The 22,780-nt window shown below is 41.3% G+C and overlaps 1 protein-coding gene and 1 long non-coding RNA gene across 2 annotated transcripts in view; one reads left to right on the top strand and one right to left on the bottom strand.

Annotated features, from left to right (window-relative positions):
* Positions 1–3,397: 3,397 nt before the first annotated feature.
* LOC107130010 (uncharacterized) lies at positions 3,398–12,971 on the bottom strand. The gene is made up of 7 exons (XR_006698739.3): positions 12,743–12,971; positions 9,217–9,268; positions 8,695–8,741; positions 6,029–6,081; positions 4,420–4,562; positions 3,870–4,026; positions 3,398–3,556 (listed from the first exon to the last, which is right to left on the bottom strand). It is a non-coding gene; the product is annotated as an uncharacterized lncRNA (long non-coding RNA).
* A 108-nt stretch (positions 12,972–13,079) lies between these two features.
* The window catches only part of MAP1B (microtubule associated protein 1B), a 104,068-nt gene continuing 94,367 nt past the window's right edge, over positions 13,080–22,780 (top strand). Inside the window, exons 1-2 of the mRNA XM_005557119.5 lie at positions 13,080–13,320; positions 21,303–21,404. Coding sequence (XP_005557176.4) covers positions 13,137–13,320; positions 21,303–21,404 — 286 coding nt within the window. The 5' untranslated portion in view covers positions 13,080–13,136. The remainder of the gene's footprint in view (positions 13,321–21,302; positions 21,405–22,780) is intronic.

Genomic DNA, 22,780 nt, shown 5'->3' on the forward strand with positions numbered 1-22,780 from the left:
GTTTCTGAGGCCTACTGCACCCAGGGAAGGCTGAACTAACACTGGGCACATGGGGGCTGTGACAAGTCTGGGTATCATCCCATGCTGTTTCTGTTTGTGCTGTACTGTACCATTTCCACTGTACTGTACTGTTTCCACTGTACCGCCAGTGGAATCTTTCTGATGCTATGGCCACTAGAGTGGCCAGATTCTCGCTCCCTGGTGTGGATGAAGAAACTGTGTTTCTGGGGTATTCAAGAAGCCGTGTCAGGCTGGGCGTGGTGGCTCATGCCTGTAATCCCAGCACCTCGGGAGGCTGAGGCGGGCGGATCACCTGAGGTCAGGAGTTCGAGACCAGCCTCGCCAACATTGTGAAACCCATCTCTACTAAAAATACAAAAATTAGCTGAGTGTGGTGGCACGTGCCTATAGTTCCAGCTACTCTGGAGACTGAGGCAGGACAATCGCTTGAACAGGGAGGCAGAGGTTGCAGTGAGCCAAGATTGAGCCATTGCACTCCAGCCTGGGCAACAGAGCAAGACTCTGTCTCAAACAAAACAAAAGAAAACAAACAAACAAAAAGATATGCCATCTGATTCCACATGGAATCTGTGCCACTTCACAATCTTTTGTGCTGCATTTTGGCCAGTGAACTTTCCTTTATTCTCCTCTAAAGAATGTTAAGTTCACACCATACACACATACAGATGGTAGTTATGTGTGGGGCTGGAGACATTGATTCATTTGATTGTGGTAATCATTTCACAATGTATATGTATATCAAATCATCACATTGTATACCTTGAATATGTAAAATTTTACTTGTCATTTATACCTCAATAAAGCTGGGGAAAAAGATGTTGAAAATACCCTTTCTCTGGTTTCCCATATTTGCACTTCTTCCTCCCTGTAGAGTAAGGCCTATGAGGGGAGGGACCAAGTATGTTTTTCTCATCATTGCATCTCCAGCGACTCCAGCAGTACCTGTTACATGGCAGATGCTTGCTAAAGATGTGTTGATTGAATGAATGTCTGAACTACCAAATAAATGGCTATCCCTTTGGGCCCAGATATCACAATATGAAAACTTTGTTTCTCATCTGGTATCCGTATATGACTTTATTTTTTAAAAGTTCACACACATTCCTTGGCCCATGGCTCTCTCCTTCCATCTTCACATCTCTCTCTCACCACTGCTTCCATCATCACATCTCATCTCTGACTCTGACACTCCTGTCTCCCTATTATAAGGACCCTTGTGATTATATTGGGCCCATTCACATAATTCAGAGTCACCTCCCCAGCTCAAAATCCTTAATCACACCTGCAAAGTCTCTTTTGTCAACTAGAGTAACATATTCACATATCCCAGGGATTAGAATGTGAACATTGCAGAGGGTGAGAGCGTCATTCTGTCTACCACCCCACCCATCTGCTTTCTTCCTATCAGCCTCAAAAAGTGCCCTGCAGATCCTCCACTCTCCAAGGCACCTGGTGACAGAGTACACTCACTGGTTGCTGGAGGTGTCCTCCTTCTGAGCTTTCCTGGTGCTCCCAGCTGGATGCAACTACTTGTTTGTCCATACTCCTTTGTGCAACCTGGATTGTTCAGGGCATCCCTTTCTGCTGTTGGACACTATATTTGTATGTGCATATGTTACTTTCCTGATAAGCTGAGCCAAGAACCAACTTTGTGCCCTCCTAGGGCCTAGAATGATGTGAGGCAGATTGCTGTGCTCAATTATTGCTGTTAGTGCTTAGCAGGACACACAAGACATGTCTCCCTGAGCCTGGTGCCATACAGATGTTCCTCTTAGAGTCCAAAGACAGCACTCCTCACTGCCACCCCAGAGCACTTCTGCTAGTGAGTGACATCTTCCATTCCTGTGAGCTGGGAGGACTCCACAACTGCTGCCCATTTAGAATACTTCATCCCCAGGGACTGCTGGTACCCTGGGAAAGGAGCCCGCATTTATGTCTGCAGCTTCCCACCTTCTGCAAGCAAGCTTGTTATTGTTTTGCTGTTTGCTGTGGCAGTGGCTGCTGTTCTGCAGTGCCAGCTGAGAAGCTTATCTCCAAGCAGCCTTGGCTATTTCCACTATAATTCTTTTCCCCTCAGGATGCCATCCTCTACATGTGTCGGTATGACTCACTTGGTACTTGTACTTGGTAAAAGCCAGAGTTTAATGAAAAGACACCGGTTGAGAACTTTGCAATCTCATTTGCAGCCACATCCTGGGTAGGACTTGCCTTAACTCAGGTCGAATCTTTCCTCCCCAGGAGTGAAGAAATGCAGAAGTACAACTATCTAACTGCCAAGTACTAGGCAAGACTTGGGGCTGGGGTTGAAGTGCATTAAAGGGCAGGCATGTGAAAGAATAAAAATGAGAAATCAAAGTTTCTGCTCTTACAGATTTCAAAATCATTTGGGAAGAAATAGAAGTTACTAAGTAATTGCAAAATTTTGTAAAATCTTCTAGCAGCAAAATGTAGAGCTGGGGAAAAAATGTGGATCCTTATCTTATAGTCTACATCTGGATAAGTCCAAAATATTATAAGTAAAGTCTTAAAATTACCAGAAAAAAAACCCTGAGAGAATTTTTCTTATATCCTTTCAGAATGGTAAAGGTCTTTCTAAGTATAATACCGGACGCAGAAACCATATGAATGAAAGAATAGGTAAAATTTAATGACAAAAAAAGTTCCCATGGCAAAATGTACAATATGAAAAGTCAAAAAACAAATGCCAATCTGAGAAAAATATTTGTAAATCATATTACAGAAAAAAGATAATTTCCCAAATGTATGAAGAATATGATATGGTTTGGATTTGTGTCCCACCAGCAATCTCATGTCAAATTGTAATCCCCAATGTTGGAGGAGGGGTCTGGCCGGAGGTGACTGAATCATGGGGGCAGATTTCCTCCTTGCTATTCTCGCGATAGTGAGATCTCATGAGCTCTTGTTGCTTAAAAGCGTGTAGCACCTCTTCCTTATCTCTCTTCCTCCTGCTCTGCCCATGTGTAGATGTGCCTGCTTCCCCTTCACATTCTTCCATGATTGTAAGTTTCCTGAGGCCTCCCCAGCCATGCTTCCTGTACAGCCTGGAACTGTGAGCCAATAAAACCTCTTTTCTCTATAAATAACACAGTCTCAGGCATTTCTCTGTAGCAGTGTGATAAAGGAGTAATACAGAATACATACAAATCAATAAGAAAAACACTAACCCTCTACTAGAAAAAATGGGCAAAGCATATAAGCTGACAGTGCACAGAAAAGGAAATGCAGATGGCCCTTAAACATACGCCAAGATGTTCAGCCTTACATATAATAAGGGAAATGGAACTAAAACCACACAGAGACATAATTTTTAAATTACGTTAAATGGGTTAAAATTTAAAAGTTTGAAAATACTTACGTTTTGAGGAATCAGCAGCCCACCCATCTAGTACTGGCAGAAGTACATACTGGTACAACACCTATGGGAGGCAAGTTTTTAAGATCTTCCAAAATTACAAACATGCATATCCTGGACTCAGCAATTTGGTAGAAATTTATCCTATGGATGGTCTCTAACCTGTGGGAAATGACATATACAGAACTCTATTTACTATAGCACTGTTTATATTATCAAAAGACTGGAAGTCATCATTGACAGAGGAGTGATAAAAATAGAAGAGTGATAAATTATGATATTCACACAAAATGGAATTCTATGCATTGCTCAAAAAGCAATAGGGATACTCCTTACAATGATTATGGAAGTATTTCAAAGATATGCTAAGTGATAAGCAAGATGACAGTTTGTTCAGTGTGCTGCCATTAGTATACAAAAGAAAGGAGGAGTAAACTGCTAGCTATTTTCAAGAATAAGCTCAATATATTTCTACCGGTTCTTTTTGCTCATGCTGTTCTCTTCATGTAGATTGTGCTTTCTCCATCTCTGCCTGTTGAAAAATATAGTTCTTCCAGGACAATTTCAAATATTTCTTCCTTTATGAACCTTTATTGATCTCCTGAGTTAAGCACTCTCTCAATTGAACAAATCTAAAATTATTAGGAGAATAGTTTTAAGGTTCGGGACGAGAGATCCTTTCTGAGACAGACAACCCCCATTAACTCATAAAGAAAGAAGCTTGGTCTAACCTTATAAGAAATGTAATCATTTATATGGTCACAGACATAATAAATAGACATAAATACAAAATCTGACACACTGAGAGGCAATATCTGCAACATATATTGATGACAAAAGCTTATTATCCAGATTATATAAAGAGCTTCTAAAAGCCAGTAAAGATAAAAACAATAGTCCAATAGGAAAAAAGACACATCCTAAAGAGTTAAACCAATAAAGAAAGAAAAGCAGTTTAAAAGGTGCTTAGTTTTAAACAGTAAATATTTATCTCACTTTGATGAGTAAAAAATAAGAAGGCTTACCTTATGATGTGAGGAAAGAGGCAATGGTGCGGCAGGAGTATAAATTGTTAAATTCTTTTCAGAGGGTAATTTGGCAGGAGTCATCAAATGTTAAAATTAGGTATCACCTTCAACCCATCTGTTTGGCTTCTAGATCTAGGCATCTGTGCTCAGAGAAACATATATGAATATAGAAGCACTTACAAGCATGGTCATTGCACACTATTTATAATAGAAAAAAACCAAACACCTCCAAAAGGACCACCAAGAGGAGAAAGAGTAAATGAACTATGGTAGATTCAGTCTATGAGCCACTGTGTAGCAATTTTTTAAAATAGATTTTTAAACATTTGAAAAGAGCTCCAAAGGGAAAATGCCATTTGCACAACACAGTATATAAAATAGTATTCTATTTATATGGGGAAGATACATGTATACAGTCAGCCCTCCATATCCACCAGTTCTGCATCTGTGGATTCAACAAACCATGGATTGTAATTATTCAGAAAAATATATATAAAAAAAGAATGGTTGAATCTGTTCTGACCACGTGCAGACTTTTTTCTTGTCATTATTTCCTAAACAATACAGTATAACAACTATTTACATAGCATTTATACTGTTTTAGGTATTATAAGTAATCGAGATTATTTAAAGTATATAGGAGGATGTGCATAGGTTATAAGCATCATTTTATATAAGGAACTTAAGCGTCCCTGAATTTTGGTATTCACAGGGGAGTCCTAGAATCGTTCCCCTACATATATGTGTACATTCTACACACACACACACACACACACACACACACACGCAAAACAGTTTAGCCTCTAGGAAGGGGAATAGAACTAGGGGTAGCAAAGAAGGAACTTTTATTTTCTGCTTTATACATTGATAGGATGTGTTTTGTTTTTCTTGTCGTTGAAGGATAGTGATGGGAAGGACCCAGTTCACACAGTTAGGAAAAGGGACTTGATCTCAGTCAATTGGCCTTCCAGTGTGATATTTTTTCCCACCGTTCCACCAAAAGAAAATAAGAGGCACTTTCAGAGTCAAGGATGATTGAATAGAAAGAAGTATAAGATATTTTCCTCTGGCTATGAAGCTCACTATGGAATTTTCAGAAACATCCCTCTTCTAACTAACCTAATAGCCACTGTTAATTGTTAGGCCCATTTATTTTATGGGCATAGAGAATGGCTGCAGCCATCAATGGTATAGATTATCCTTTTTAAATGTTCTCTAATACTTCATACCTTGTAAGTCTTTTCCCTAATTTTCCTTTTGTTTATTTCCCCAGGCTCTCTGTAATTTTTCTATAGCTAGCTTAACATTTAGAAAGAAAGGACTGATGAATGCTGAGTAAACAGACTATTTCTTGACCCTTAAATGACATACCGTCTTCAGTTACACTCTAGAGAATCACTTTAACTCTAACAAACAACACAACAACACTGGAGGCTCATTCATTTACTCTGACTCTTTTATTCTTCCCACCAAACAACACTTGGGCTATGCTTTGTTTCCTTTATTTGCTTTAATTCCTATAGCATCAGGGAAGATATCATATAGGGGAGGTCACAGACTTTGAAATATGACATAGCAGAGTTCTTTTCACAAGTTTTCAACTTACTATCTTTGTGATTTGGAGGAATTGTCTAACTTTTCTCCATGTCAGTTTTTCACCTGTCAAACAGCAATAATAATAACTAATGACAAAAAAGAAATCACAATGACATTAGAAAATATTATGAAATGAATGATAATAAAGATACAACACATCAAAATGTGTACAGGGCAGCTAAAGCAGGAGTTAGAAATATTTAGCCTTAAATGTATTTGTCAGAAAGAAGGAAAACTGACCATCAATTACTTAAGCTTCTCAAGCAGCTAAAATAGGAATTAAGATAAAACCCAAAGAAATTAGGAGTAAAAACAGCATAGATAGAAACAGCTTCAATGAAAACATATATACATGTACATAAAATAGAAAACTATCAATAATGTCAAATGTAGGTTTTTGTAAAGATTAACAAAATTGATAAACCCCTAGCTAGACTGATCAAGAAAAACACAAAGAAAATACAAATTATCAAGATCAGAAACTAGAAAGAGACATCAATACAGACTTCAAGCCATCAAAAATATAAATAATACCAATTTCTTAGAAAGTTTGTGGGAATTCACTGAAGTACTTTAAGCACCTAGCACACTACCATGGCTCATAGAAGCCATTCATTTAGTCACTGAATATGCTTTGACTGAGCATATGCCCTATGCTGAGCCACAGGAATACTAAGGTATGTGGGTGGCTGGGTAGGTGTGAAGAGGGTGTGTTGGGGGGTGGGGATAGACATGTTCTTTGCTCCTGTAGAGCATACAGTTCCACGGTGAAGGCTGAGACAAATTTTTTAAATTGCAGCTATAAATGCAAAATTACAATGTTGAAAAATATCAGTGGGGCATGGAACTAAAAGTGCATTTAAAAAGGTTAACTTAGTGAGGAAGGTCAGAGTGGGCTTCCCTAAGAAAGTGATAGCTGAGATGTTATCTATGAAATGAGAAGATACTAATGAGGTGAAGTTAACTAGTCAGTGTTTAAATGTGTTTAAATGGTTTAAATGTGTCCTCCAAGGTTCATGCGTTGGAAACTTAATTCCCATTGCCACAGTCCTGGGAGGTGGGGCCTGATAAGAGGTGACTGGGTCATGAGAGATCTGCCTCATGAATGGATTAATGTTGTTATCTCTGGAGTGGGTTAGCTATCCAGAGAGTGGCTTTGTTATAAAAGTGAGTTCAGCCTTCTCTGCTCTCTGCTCTCTCACTCCTGCCCTCTCTTGCCCTTCTGCCTTCTGCCATGGGAGGTTACAGCAAGAAGTCCCTCACCAGATTCAGTCCCTCCACCTTGGACTTCCCAGCCTCCAAAATAAATGTGTTTTCTTTACAAATTACCCAGTCTGCTGTACTCTGTTACAGCAACAGAAAATGGACAAAAGTAGGCCTCTCGTCAAGGGGAAAAGCAAGGGAAAGGCTGTGTTGGAGGGAAGGATGGTCTGGCACAAAGTCATTGTGGCTGGTGCTGGAAAGTAAGGGCAAGTGAAGGGGCCAGATGAAGCTGCTGAGATAAATGGGGACCAGACTTGTAGGTGACACTGAGAAGTTTGGTTTTTATCCTAAAATGAGAAGCCATTTGTGTTTTAAGTAGAGATGGGGCAACATAACCAGATCAGAAAAGATGATTTTCCATATGGTGTGAAGCATGGATTGGGTGAGTCATTGTGGCTATATAGATGCCAGTAAGGTGACTATTGAGGTTGCACAGGGATAAAACAATAGCTTGACCTACTGTTTACAATATAAATTAAACTTGAAATAGCTCAAATGTTCACCAACAATGGACTGGTTGAGTAAATTATACTAAATAAACATAATGGGTTACTATGCAACTATAAATAAAAATGAGGAATATTAACATATATTATTGTAGAGTTAGAGTCAGGAACAGTGTTTGATGAAAAAAGCGAAGTGGAGAAAATTGTATGTATATGCTGCTACTTCACTTTTAAAGTAAAAGGCTAAATCAAGGTTACAAAGTGTTACTCACAGGAAGAGACAGGGAGAAAGGTGGAGGGGACAGGGATAGAGGCTAAAGTTCTCCAAATACAAATTGTTTTGTAGATTTCACCTTGGAACCATGTAAATATTTTACATTATTATAAAGCAACGTTAAATTATAAAAATCAATTCATAAAAACTGAAAACAAAATGAAACAATTGAACATAACTATGCATTGAGTTACTGGCATAATCACATATAACAGAATTAATTACACTTTAAAACTGTATACCTTAGGCTGGGCACAGTGGCACACACCTGTAATCCCAGCACTTTGGGAGGCTGAGGCAGGTGGGTCACCTGAGGTCAGGAGTTTGAGACCAGCCTGGCCAACATGGCGAAATCCCGTCTCTACTAAAAGTACAAAAATTAGCCGGGCATGGTGGCAGGTGCCTGTAATCCCAGCTACTGAGGAGGCTGAGGCAGGAGAATCGCTTGAACCCTGGAGGCAGAGGTTGCAGTGAGCCGAGATCGCACCACTGCACTCCAGCCTGGGCGACAAGAGTGAGAATCCGTCTCAAAAAAAAAAAAAAAAAAAAACCAACCAACCAACCAACCAAACAAACTAGATACCTTAAAATGATTTTAGTAATCACATTGTTGGCAAAAGTGTTGCATTTGTATCTAAAACTACCATGAGGGTAATTTGTACATATTGTGGAACAAGAAAAATGAGAAGCTACCTGCTGTTCTAATTCAGTCGCCCTTGGAGTCTTTGAAAACTGGAATTCTAGGCATAGGACAAAGGAAATACAGATGCAAGATAAAACATTAAACAAAATCCCTGTAGTCCTGATACTGAGTTAGAGGTATAAGTATGAATTCATATTTGAAAAACAATTTATTTCATACTTCTGTCCACTGAAAATGTCTAGACACAATGATCAAAATAGTAGTAACACCTGGTATACAGGGGTCTCCAAATACCATTACCCACTTAAGGAACTTGGATTCCATAGAGAAACTGCTAATTCCAGGTTCTGAGGCCAGATATGTGCAAGGTAAGGTGGGGATACCTTACCATACTACTGGCCAAAGATGAAAAAATGAAAGCATCAATATGAATAATGTAAGTTATATTTGTAATGATACAAAAAGTTAGTCACCCTTTTGAGAATGATTTGGAATAAATTCATTATTTTGAAAGTTAGTAAATAAAGAGAAAAAGTCATTGGTTCATCCTTCTTTTCCTGTACATACTGTACCTCAGGGTGATCAACTGACAGGATAACACGTCTCCTAACAGAACTCTTCTAGCTGTCAAATAAATAATAACAAAATTAGAATATTATCATTTTTTTCAATCCATAGTGAAATAATGGATCTAGGTAATGATCATTAAGAGTTGCTAAAATCACAGAATGAGGGTTAACCATTCTTTAGCTGCCTTCTGATAGAAAACCACAATATTACCTATGAAGTATACTTGTAAAAAATATCAAATCTGCATCTGATAAAGCCTTTAAGTCTATCAGAAAATTCAGAAGATAGAAGAACATGTTAAATAACACAACAGGGGATGCAATTAGCAAAATTTATGCTTTGTGAAACTCTGCTGAACAATGTTGCCACTATTCAACAGAAAATTACAAGGAAAAAAATAGTAGGATTACATAGATCAAAGGAGTTTAAGACTGATCAATCAGTTGAAATATATAGATATTATTTCAATCTTGATTTAAAGAAGCAGATTATAAAAATCTATGGATTGGGGATAATGCGTATGTGGGGGTTACTTATATTATTCTCTCTAATCTCTCTGTTTGAAATTTTCCATAGTAAAATGTTAAATAATAACACCCAAAAACAACTAACCCCTATTTAGTGCTCATTATATACAAGGCACTGTTTTAAGTAATTTACATATTTAAACTGTCCTCCTGTCCGTAAGGTTGGTACTCTATTATACAAATGAGAAAACCAAGGTATAGAGTGGTTAAGCACCTTGCTTAAGGCCACACAGCTAATAAATTATGGTATTAGGGTTCAAAACCAGGCAGTCTGACTCTGGAACCCATTTTCTAATTGGTACACTAGTACCTATCACAATGATGCTAGCTTGGACTAGGTTGGTGATAATGGAGAAAAGTGGATGGATTGAAGAGGTACTGAAGGTGAAATTGACCAGACTCCATGCTGGATTGCACAGGAAGCTAAGGGTCAGGGGACAGTCCAAAATATTTGTGAGGTTTTGGCTTGCATCATGGGATACATGGTGTTATGGTTCATTGAAATAACAAGAGTGAGAGTGTCCCAGGTTTGGAGGGAAAAGATGATTTGGGTTTGGAGCATGTCAAGATTCACATGCCTTTGGTATATCCAGGTGATGTCAGTTGAGCAGCTGGCAATATTGGGGCTCTTATATGTTAGTTTTCCCCCTTTCTCCTCCTTAGAACTGTATACATTTTCTTGGGATGAAGAGGAGAAGGGGCTACTTTTCCAGTATTGAAGTATAATAATGTAATATTCTATTCTTGTTTCAGAGGTGTTGTAGCAATATCACTTGCACATTTTGTAAGACTGCTTTTACTCCATTGTCTTAGTAACTGGGAGAAAACAGGTCAATTAATCAACCATCCCTTGACTGCTTACTATGTCCAGCCACTGTATTAGGTGCTTACACATTCTATCATTTCCTTCTTTCTTACAGTTACTTAAACAATTATAAAGATGTTATTCTTCTCACTAAATAAGGAGATGGAAGATCAAAAAGAAAGTCACTTGCCAAAGTTACAGAGCTGTAAAGGAGCAGTCTGCATCCCTAGTCTGTGTTCTCCCATTATGCCTCTATTTTCCAAAGTGTGGGTGATGACTTAGGTGGCCATGGTTATGGTGTTTAATTGCACAGACACACACAGTAAGAAAGCGCTCTGTTATAATTTTCATCCAACCTTCTGTTATAACGTGGAGAGCAACTCAGTCAGGTGTTAGTATCTCTTTAACACCTCTCTAACACTTGGCCAATCTCTGTTTTCAACCAAGAAAGGAGAGCCTTGGACTCAGAGTCTTGAGCAAATAATAACAGTATGTAGCAGGAATCTGATCACATCTTATCTTCATTGTGTATATTTTTAGGGATACTTTCTATTAATAAGTGATATTAGTGTTTCCATTTATACAGCAACATAGAATTGCATTTAAAAATAAATTTAAGTAAAATAAATTAACTGAGTAAAAGAAAACTATTACATACATAAAAGTAACAGTGGTTCAAAAAAAGGAAAAACAAACAAACTAGATGAGGCTGGAATCCAATGGATGACCTTTGGAAAACAGTGCTCTTCACCATATTTCCTGCCCCTCACCCGGATTATGGGCTTTGGTGCTGGCCTTATTTCTCAAACAGCAATTGAATATCTTAACCAAAATATGATCTGGAAACACTTCATCTAGTTACTGGTGAATGCAGCTAGTTGGAAACACTTCATCTAGTTACTGGTGAATGCAACTCTCTATAAGCCTGTCACAGACCTCAAATACTGCGGGCCAGACGGTATTTTTATTCTGCATTGATCAGATTGACATGTTGGATGGGACCCCCCAGCCCTTGGTTGCCCAGCATGTTTCCCATGCCAGGGTGTCAGGAAAGATGTAAGAGCAAAGAGTATATAACCAATAAGTCATGGCAGCTAACACCTAAGTCACTGGGTTATTTTGGAAATCTTAAGAATATCTAGGTGACTATCTATCTATCTATCTATCTATCTATCTATCTATCTATCTATCTATCTATCTTTTAGTAACAGGCATTCTAGTATTAAAGCTATGTTGACTAATTTCCATCTATCCCTCTTCCTTAAAGCTCGAATTCCCCAGACTTCTATGATGATACCATGTTTGCACATTTTGCTCTTTCCTCACCGTCCTCCCCTTTTCTGGGACAGAAGCTATATTCAGTATGTTTGTGAGAAATGGTTGTAAATAGGCTGCCTTAAAAAAAACAAAACAAAAAAACACATTTTTATGAGTTCTTATAAACATAAACAAAGGCAATAAAAATTCCCAATGCTACATATATTTTAAAAGACATCATTGTCACTTGAGATAATTTTGCTTGTGTGTTCCCCAAGGAACTGAAAAGTACATTATAGTCACGGTAACCCTGCTGGGTAGAGACAGTATCTTCTTTTTATTCTTTGTTATTACTGATACTATCTGTTCAGCATATTAAGGAAAGAAATCAGTATCTAACATAATACATCTACATTTCTCTCATTTCCCATGAGCACCATGAGCCAGTACTTTTTCACCCTTGGCCCTGCCAGAGTAGAATCCAAAGCCTGAACAATAGTAGGCTTAAGTTTTGCATTTTTGATGTATTCTTTAAGTGAAGGTAGTAAATACTGACATTGGTAAATATCAGTAAATTGTCTTCTTAAAGCCACAAGGTCAAAGAAAAGACAGGTTCCACCTTCCTAGGCGGGGTACCCACAGCCCCGCATGTGCCCACTGTGGCTATCCCAGTTCCTGAGAACCTGGCTACATCATAGACGGCACACAAACCAGAGGCCTGACTAGTGCAACTCGGATAACAGAAAGACCCCACTATGAAAATGGAAACTCATTCCAGTCCCATGCACAGACAGGGTGAGGGTGAGGAGTGGGCAGTGGGTGTGTACGTGGTGGGTGGTGTAGGTTGAGAGCGTCTTCCCCCTTCGAGGCTGCAGCAGGAGCTCAGCGGGCTCCCAAGCCCCTTGGCTCGCGGCCCTGCCCCGACCATTGTCCGCACACCTCTTCCCTCCAGCTTCCGGGCCGCCGGCGAGATGATTTGCTGCAGATGACATCAGCCTCGGGCCAACTGCTGGAAGAGCGGAGGCAGCCACCGCGTGAGGATGTGCCGGGTGGTCCTTTCCTCCTCCTCTTCCTCCTCCTCCCCGGCTCCCTGCCTAGTCTCCATATAAAAGCAGCGCCGCCTCCCCGCCCTCTCTCACTCCCCGCTCCTCTCCGCCGCGCACTCTCCGCGGCGCTAGGAGAGGGCGGAGGGGGAGGCGGCGCGCGGCGCCAGAGGAGGGGGGACGCAGGGGGCGGAGCGGAGACAGCACCTTCGGAGATAATCCTTTCTCCTGCCGCAGAGGAGAGGAGCGGCCGGAGCGAGACACTTCGCCCAGGCACAGCAGCCGGCAGGATGGCGACCGTGGTGGTGGAAGCCACCGAGCCGGAGCCGTCCGGCAGCATCGCCAACCCGGCGGCGTCCACCTCGCCCAGCCTGTCGCACCGCTTCCTTGACAGCAAGTTCTACTTGCTGGTGGTCGTCGGCGAGATCGTGACCGAGGAGCACCTGCGGCGCGCCATCGGCAACATAGAGCTCGGTAAGTGGCCCCGCGCCCCCAGGGACGCGGGCTGGGAGACGCGCAAACACGACCCCACCCAGGGCGCGACGGCCACCGCGCACCTCCCGCGCGCCCCGCACCCATGCCTCTCCCCGCCACCTCTCATACTTGGTCCAGACTCTTTTCTGGGCTAATTAAGAATAATCCGAATTATTAGATATGAGACCCAGAGGGAGAGTCTCCAGTAACCTTGAGGGATCTGTCACCACGCTGGGTCCGCAGCCTCTGCTGAGTTGGCCACCGCCTCTCCCGCTAAGTGAAATGCAGGTGTCAGGGGAGCAGAGGCCACAATAAAGCCGCAACCGCAGGAGGCAGAAGGGTGGGGGAGACCTGATGCAACCACTCCTTTCAGTCCCCTTCTGGCCTCAGGAAAAGACTGGGACCCCCCCACTGCAGACCTGGGGCCGAAGCCCCATGCGCCAGGGCCCGCGTGAGATTCAGCCTCACCACAGCTAACTCAGCCCCTGAGAAACGCCTTTTCTGATTTCAAACATCCCGATCCTTTCTTTCCTCAGAATGACTAGGCTAGTCCTAGGGCCACGCCCGCTCCCCCCCCGCCCCCCCCCCCCGCCCAGATGCTGGGATGCAGAACCGCCTGCGCTTCGCCACCAGACAGAGCCCGCCTCGCTACCGCCCCTGGGGCCTTGGCTGCAGCTCTCAGAAAGGACAATGGGACCCCAAGTTGTGGGGTGGGGCTGCTGCTTTTAGAAGTCCTAGCCCCGGGAGTGGTAGCTTGAAGGGGGTCGGTGGGGGAGACGTCAGCGGGTAGGGTCAGCTCCTTGCCTGGTGCGCGCACCAGTGGCGCGCTCTGCGGAGGCCGAATAGCGGTACGCCGGGTACCCTGGGCGGGGCCGTGAGGGTCCGGCGGGCACAGCCTCGGGCGCACAGAGAGACCCGCCCCCAGCCCCACCCGAGCTGCCGCAGTGCCCCCGGACTGCCCGCCGCACCCGCCCCCTACACTGCGGCGCCCCGGTCGGGCACGGCTGGCTGGGCGTGCGCTCCGCCCGGGCCTCGGGCTGGCGGGGGCCGCGCGCCCCCACCTCTCAGTTTGCCTGGCTTTGTTGCGCCGGGAGTCCCTGGGTGGGCAGCTCTGGTCTCTGCCTTTCCCTTTATCCCCGGCGTCCCAGCCCTCCCCTCGCCCCTGACAGAGGTCGCCGGGTCTCTCCGCAGCCCCAGCCCGCGCTCTATTCTCCTGGGGTGGTGCTGAAGCGTTTCTCCGGGAGACACCGGTTGGTGGGCGTGGTGCAGTCCGCACTGCGGTCTCTACGGCAGCCCGAGGCGGACAAAGGGCGTTCACACAGCCCTCGTTCCCCGCTCCCCCTCCCCAATAAAAGACGAAAGAAAAACCTTGTTTTAGATGAAAAAATAAATGCTTGTCATCTGCCTCTGCAGTTGGAAACGGCCACTTGTCCCCAGAACAAAAGGCTGCAGGGTGGGGACTGGAGTTGCGGACCTGGTTCTTTTGTTTAACTTTAAAGCACTTGATTTTTCCCTTTCAGCTTAAAAAAAAAAAAAAAAAGAAAAAAAAAAGAAAAAAGAAAAAGAAAAAAAATGTGAGCAGAAAGTCATGGTATTTTATTCCAAAAAAGTCAAGAACAAGAGATATTTCAATAGTGAAATGTCTTATTTGAGCATCTCAATAACCCTTTATTTTCAGACTGTAGGCCTTTCGTCTAGTCTATTCTAATTTAGTTTATTTGCACAATTTTTTCCTTGAAAAATTTTACACTTACTGATTTTGGGTGTGGCTATTGTGGGAATCAATGACTGGATTTTTTGCTTTAAAAAATTATTTGTAAGTGGCACTTATGGGAAATAGGAATATATTAGGAGGTGCTTTTCTATCTACAAAATCTTCATAACCATTCGATGTGGTGGTGCTAGAAGAAGGATCATGAACCCCGTTTTAGAGCTGGGGGCCCATAAGAGGCGAGAAGGGTAAGAGAACCGGCTCAAGGTCACAGCACTCATAAGTGACAGAAGTACCAGTGCTGCAGCGTCACTGTTTTCTGACCCTGTCATGATGTTAGTGCAGGGTCGGCTAACATCCTATGATGGGAGGAAAGTTTTAGCACAACAGTTTTCAGGGCTTGCCTTTGTATGGCCATCCACTTGTGGGCAGCGCCCCATGCTGGGAGACGGTTCCGCAATCACCTTCGGACTGTAATTATCTTCCTGCTTTGTTACTCAGCTGATCATCCTTTCAGTGCCCTATTCCTCAGAGGGTTTATTCAAGCTGCATCTGTTTACGGAGAAAACAGACGCATCCATGTACTGCCATGAAGTAGGACTCCCTGCCTTTACCCGTTTTTACACTACTAGCACTTAGTAACAAAATTCAGATTTGTCTTTTTGACATTAATGTTTTTAAAAATTCGATTGAAGTGTTATATAGAGAGGAAAGGGCGCAAATCAAAGACGAGCAGCTCAACGAATTTTCACAAAACGGACACGCCTGGGTTACCCAGATCAAGAAACAGACATTACTGGAACCCCAGAAGCCCCCTTGTGTTCCCTTTGCAATAATCATCATGGCTTCCTGATTTTTAATTCCCTAATTTGGTCAGGTTTTTGCATGGAACTCCGAAATGACTGTATTGATCCCATTAAGAATCAACCAAGTGAGTGAGCAGAGCCATTTCTTTACACACCGTAGCAGTGTAAAGAGATGGCTCTCCTGCGTCCTGGGGTCTTGGCTGCAGCTCAAGATGCAGGCCCTTGCAGTGCTAAGTGAAAATCCTGCTCCCATAGCTTTTCAGACAGTCTGAGATGACTTAGCAACAGAGCAGGCTGGTCCTGTTTTCCTGTACACGACAAGCTGCTGCTTCAGCCGCCAGGTCTCAGCTGGGCCTCCTCCAGAGGCCACTGCTGTTTTTGCTTGGTGCCTTTGGGCGGTGTTGTGTGAAGCAAGATGGAGCTACTCCAGGGGAGCCAGCTCTGATGATTGTGTGTTGCAGGCTGGGAAAGCAGTTCTTCATCTGTTACTCTTTCTTCCTATTTCCCCTCCTGCCTTAACTGAGACTCTGGGTTTGGAGACCCTGGTGACTTGGATTCTTGCCATCTGATTACTGAGGGCTCTCTGGAAAGCCTAGAAAATAATCTATAAATCTGTAAAGACATGGTGGTAATGCAGTAAATCAACAGGCCTGGAACGTCCCAGTGTGGATGCTTCGTAAATGCTTCTTGAATCCAGGGAAGAGAGATGGTCCCTCTTGTTTTCTCAACTATATTCGGAAAGCATAATGAAGGCTTTGGACTTGTCTCCTCCAGAGTTTGGAACAATAGTGTTTCCTCCGACTAGGCTAGCTTCATTTATTTAGTTATGCAGGACTTTATTCCAAATCGTTTTCGCTACCACCAACTACTACTCTTTGGCACCTCCTTTTTCTCCTCCCTAATTAGCCCCCAGCATGGATTTAGCTAGTGGTTCTCATTTTCAGCAAAGTCCTGATTCTTGGTTTTATTTTAATACATAGAGTACATACATCCATGCCTTGCAAACTGAATTGTAGAACCTTGTGAAAGTTTTCATTGTTTCATTTTATTTTATATTTAAGAAACTAAACCATATAAGGAATACTACGTGTCTGTTTAATGTTTTCAATTACCGTTAGATTGTAACTTTTCCTTTAGTTAACATTGGGAATCAGCAAGATTTGTTCCAGAAAAGATAGATGAATGTAACATCTACTGCTCTGCATTTTTAGATAAAAGTTTAGCTGATTACATTGTAACATTCTGATGTCACTTAGTTGAATGTGTTCAGTCTAAGATGGTAAGAGAATTTAAAACCCAGGAAAGATTTGGGTTTTAGTTTTCCTTTTCTTTTAGCAGGGGAAATAAGAAACCAATACCATATGTGGTGAGAATTAAATGTTAGAGAGTCTTAAATTTACTATATTTGCCTTTATACTTTTCAAATTCAAAGACAGATGGATTTCTGCTTGTACTGCTTAATTGGTGTTATCTACGACAGGCTCTGTGATCCCTTCTGAAAAACAAGCCAGTCCCCAAATTTAAGGTCATTAAATTGTTCACCTTTTCTAAGGGCTTACTTTAAAAAATAAGTTCTAACTTTTTAGACAAGCAAATAATTATAAGTCACTTCTCATTTGCTTCTATCGTAAGATGTTATCTTGGACCTAAATTATTTATTATCAATGCTTTGAAACTATGAGCTCTGTATGTAAGATATATCTTCATTACATACATATGTTATGAACATCAAGTTGCTGGCTTTAAAAAAAGAAAAAAGAGCAAATTAAAGACGAGTTCAAGGGAAAAAAATAAGAATTTTTTCCTCTGAGAAATAAAGCATTCCTAAATGTAGCATTTCCTTTATTTATGTAGTTTATGATTTCAGTCTGATTTCAGACCACTTTTAGCATAGTTTTGCAAATGTAATCTTATGATTGTAGGTTAATCATTTAGGTACTTAGAAAAAATATCCAAAAGCCTGTTTTTCAGAGGGAGCAACTAAAGCCCATGAAGGAAAATCAATTTGCCAAGGGCCCAAATAACTGTCAGATAGAACCCACGTGCCATCAACATGCAATGCATAGTCATTTCATTTTGCTTTCCTCAATCTACTGTCACCTTTAGAAATATGAATTTTAGCCTTTAAATGGGAAGTGCTTTTTAAAATTGTTGGTTTCATTAAATAATCCTGTAAAATGCTTACATGATTGGTAAACTTGGAGCAATCTAGCCTAGATACACCAAGAGTACCTGACTGTTACTCATTTTTTACCCTGACTTGTTCTGTGATGACCCCTCCCTGCCTCCCTGCCCCATAACCTATTCTTTTCTCCTTTTCTCATCTGTGTATATCATGTGCATGTTAGCCTCCCTTGTGTGCACTGCTACCACCTGGGGTCAGAGAACTGAGAAGGAAAGATCTTTTGTTGCTCCCTGGTCCCAAGGAGCTCACTTTCAGGGCTAGGCAATAGCCACAGAGCAGGCCCAGATTGTTCTCAGAGATGACGGATGCCTTTTGGCTCCAGACATTGAAAGAATGGAGTTCACTGCCTCCACCTGCCTGGAGTTATTCTGTCCCCACCTGGGTAAGCCCAGAAGGGGTACAGTCTTAGAATGCTAGAGAAACAAAGCCTCTGGGAAGAGCTTGACTTGGGGCATATTGGGGTGAAATCAGAAAGAGGGCTTCCCTCCTCTCCAACAGAGGCCAGGATGACCTGCTTCTGAAAGCCTCTTCAGAACCTCTTCACCAATGCCCTAGGATGCCCTCCAGCCAGATTCAGAGAGGGGAGAAAATGGGAAGGGCCAAAGATAATTTTCTGTCCTATGAACTTTAGAGGGCTCGCTGTTGGCTCCTTGTTAGGCACAAAGGGGAGCTACATAAACCTACTAAATGCAGTATGAACCTTCGTTGACAACTACTCTTTGCCTTTACCAATATTATCCAGCAGGAGATACAAAGTAATTACAAATTATTTTATTTCTAAAATTGGTATGGAAAGTGGCCTGATTCCAAAATTTTCCTTTCCAACTAAAATAGCTGGCAAATTCATCGTAACCTTTATTTTATAAGTGGTAGTGGTGGTTGTGCATTGCTAAGAAACAATTTGGGTGGAAATTGCTCTCTTGAAAAAAGAACCCTACATTTTTAGTTTCATTGGGAGTGTAAAAATGAAAAATACTTTTATCAGCCATTTACTAGTATAATTTAAAAATTACTAAGTGGATTTATCATTTAGTACTTTTTCTATTGCTAAATTACAAATATATCAAAAATAAAATATGTATGAAAATATAAAGCAAACATTTAATTGTGTGTGTCATGACAAGTTAACTGAAGCCAAGGGAAAATGGCAAGTAACAGTGTAAGAGCAAGTCTGCAGATAACCTTGGATGAAGTCATTCAAATAATGTACCAATTTAGATATTACTTAGAACAAAGACAGAAAAATTGTATGAATTTAATTTAAATGCATATGTCTCATTATTAACTTATTGACCCAGCTTGACAGGGTAGAAGACAAAGTGGAGCTCAGAGCTGGAACACAGAGAATTCAGTCAACAATACCAATTAAGCAGCTCAGACAGGAACTCGATTTTTTTGCACTAGACTAGTATATAGTGTATATGTTGAAGTAAAATATTCTAATGAATTCAGACCTCTCAACCTGTCAGGCTCCCTGTGAAACAAAAAGAACCCATTTATCATTTCTGCACTAAAAAGATCTGTGAAATCTCAACATGCCTTTCTTGTTAAAATTTAAATACTCCATTAGCCCAAATGCAAACTGAGGCTATTAATGTTTCCAGGGAGAGCCATAAAATTCTCCCTTATAATTTAACCTCTCCTTAAGCATGTTAACTCTTCCACACCTGAATTCTTCCCATTGATCATATGAGAAATTTCTGCCTTTATTTAGTGGACACACATCTATTTGAAAATATTCCTCATGGTTGAAAGGGCCTGTGGTGTGTCATCTAAAGATATTTTAGATGTGCAGTGAACTGAGTTTCCAGAATCTTTTTTTTTTTTTGTAATATATATGTATAATCCACCTTGATTCTTTACAGGATAGGAAGACTGAATACAACATAACCTAGGGTAAATACAAATATGCCTTAAGGATCCAGTGTGTATTTAAGTAACACACTGCTATTTATTCCCCCAAGTCTGTATACATGACTAATGTCCAACAAAAATGATTAAATGACTGGGTGTTAATTTAGAGATAGTTCACCTGCTGTGTTATACCTAGAGGTTCAAGCCCTTACCTTTAGGAGGTATGCAATAAATGTTTGTTATTCTAGAGATTTGTTCCTGACTATTGAGAATGCTCTATACAAAGGTACAATGATGGATACCACACATTGGCTCCACCATGAGTAATCTGTTAGGAAAAATCTAATATATAATATGTAAACATGTAACGCGCACACACACACACACCAGAGTTCTGGGGTTCCCCAACTTTCCCTGGCTTACTCTCCAGACCTCCCTTCTATGATGCTCTCTGGGTTTCCCTCTGGGCCATCCCCTTTGGGATGGCAGGAGAGAGGAGGATGGCAGGAGGAGGAAGGAAGAGGCTAGAGAGGAGGGCATGAGCACAGGAAGCTGCCCTCATCCCACCTGTTGCCCTCCTGTACCTCTCACCCCGGATATTCCTTTCAGCCTAGGGAAAGGAAGTCTGAACTTTTGTAGAAACAGCTGATTCATGCCCCCAACTTCATAAATGTTTTATAAAGTATAAAAAGTTGCCATTTTTCTTTGCCTCTGGATAAGAAAATTGAATACAAAGAACAATTGTGAATAAAAGAGCTGCCTGCCAAGCTACTCAGGTAACAGAAAAATGCCTGGAAGGACAGACAGGCCAAGTCTCGAAGATTGAGTGGATCCACCCTGTTTATCAAAGATCACACAAATCTTGGATTAATATCCAGGGCTTGATAAACCAAAATCAAAAATGGGATGGGTAAAGGAAAGAAATTATACGTGTATACTACCATTACATCATTTTAGAAAGAAAGGCCCGTGCTTGAATGGCAGCCCCCATATATTTTCTTCGCCTTCATTCTACATTTTCTTGCCACCTACAAGTGGAGATAGTCTGTCTACAAGCTAGAGTTAGTCTGTTGGCCTCTTAGCCTCTTAAGAACTAACCTTCTTCCTGTCCTTTCTAGCCCCTCCCTGGAGTACAGCCTGTCATTTTCCTAATAACTGTTTTCTTTGACTCTTCCAGAAGAGGTGCATTTACATTTTATGAGGGGCAGAAGTTCAGTCCACACTGCTAATTATCCCTCCCTTGTGGCCTGGTGGAGAGACCTCCCTGGCCCTCCCATTTTGTGGGCACCCACTGCTAAGCCACCGAGCTCTTCAGAAAAGGAGTTCCCACATCCTCCCTGAAAGCCTGAGAAATGTTACGGTGATGTTGTCCAAACCACTCTGAAATGACTAACTGGAAGTCTCTCAACTCTCTTTCCCTCCCTAGGAATCCGATCATGGGACACAAACCTGATTGAATGCAACTTGGACCAAGAACTCAAACTTTTTGTATCTCGACACTCTGCAAGATTCTCTCCTGAAGTCCCAGGTGAGGCTTCCGCTTAGTGTTGGTCAGCCTAGAATTCCAAAGGACAAGGAGCAAGCTGGAAAGCTTTGTCTGGGGCAGCAAAAAGACTCTCTTATTGCTAAAAGGATACTTTGTATTTGTTATTATCAACTGGGTTAGCCAGCAGCCACAGTTAAGGAAGTCTCTCTAGGTTATCTCTGTGTGGGTATCTATTTTGTGGATTCTTAATGAGTTTTTAAGTTCTAGGGTTGTGTGTGTGTGTATGTATATATATAAAATATATATATACACATACAATATATATTTTATATACATTTTCAAATTTTGAATTGATATCCAGGGCTTGAGAAAGAGAGAGAAGAGAGAGTGAGAGATAGTAGAGTGTGTGTGTATCTCAACTGTACTCTGAGCTCAAGGGACTACAAACTATTTAATGTTAAATGTTAATCTTACTCAAATGAAATTATGAATACAAATTGGATGCTCCTAGGATCCCAGAACTGTCTTCCTGCAAAAGAAAAAGGAAACGTATACAGCATTTCAAAACGAAATATACATCATCATTTCATAATTGCATTATCACCTGCCATTGCATTACCACTTATCTTTCTTAGTGTGGGTAAAAGAATCTCATATTACAAACTGCTGTTAAAATAGCCTTTTTTTCAGAGATGAAAAAGAATACCAAAGAATAATTAAAGGTAAGGATGCAAAAATGTGTCATATGTGAAGATGTTCCCACTAAGCAGCCACCTCCCTGGGGCTATGCTCTGACCCGTGCCTCTGGTGCTGGCGATGTATTCATGCTGACCCATCTTGTCTTCTTCTTGTGAGCAATAACCTATATTCCTCCCATTTGGTCACATTTGGGAATTATGAGACAGAGTTTCTGGCCCATAAAGACTCCAAACCTGGAATATATTTCTCCAGACCTTTGCCATTGACCCATCAGAAATACTGTAGTGCATCTTACTTCTTGACCATCACTTGAATTTTACATAAAAGAAAGCTGTTTTCTGTCCATATGCTTTGTTATATGACTCCTAATTTTATTGGCATTGATATAGCATCAGGAATGAGGTTCAGCCTATTTTGACTGGTTAGATAATATTCCATTAGTCTTGTATACATTGATATTTGAAACCACTTTTATAGAGTATCAGTGCCTTCATGAATCACGTTTGGCTGCAGTAATATGCCCACAGGACTGTCTCAGTGCTTCCTTTTGAGTTTAATATTAGAATAATATCCCATGCATTTCAGTTATTGAAATGCATTGTAGCTTTCAAGTATGGAATTGAGTAAATGTGCTAAGAAAAACTTAGCAAGAAATGGTTTATGAAAAGTTAAACTTGCTGCAAAGCCACATGAAAAATCAGTTTTGAAGTAACGTTGCT

Source organism: Macaca fascicularis, chromosome 6 (genome assembly GCF_037993035.2).
Source record: "Macaca fascicularis isolate 582-1 chromosome 6, T2T-MFA8v1.1".
In the NCBI taxonomy this organism is placed as follows: Eukaryota; Metazoa; Chordata; class Mammalia; order Primates; family Cercopithecidae; genus Macaca; species Macaca fascicularis.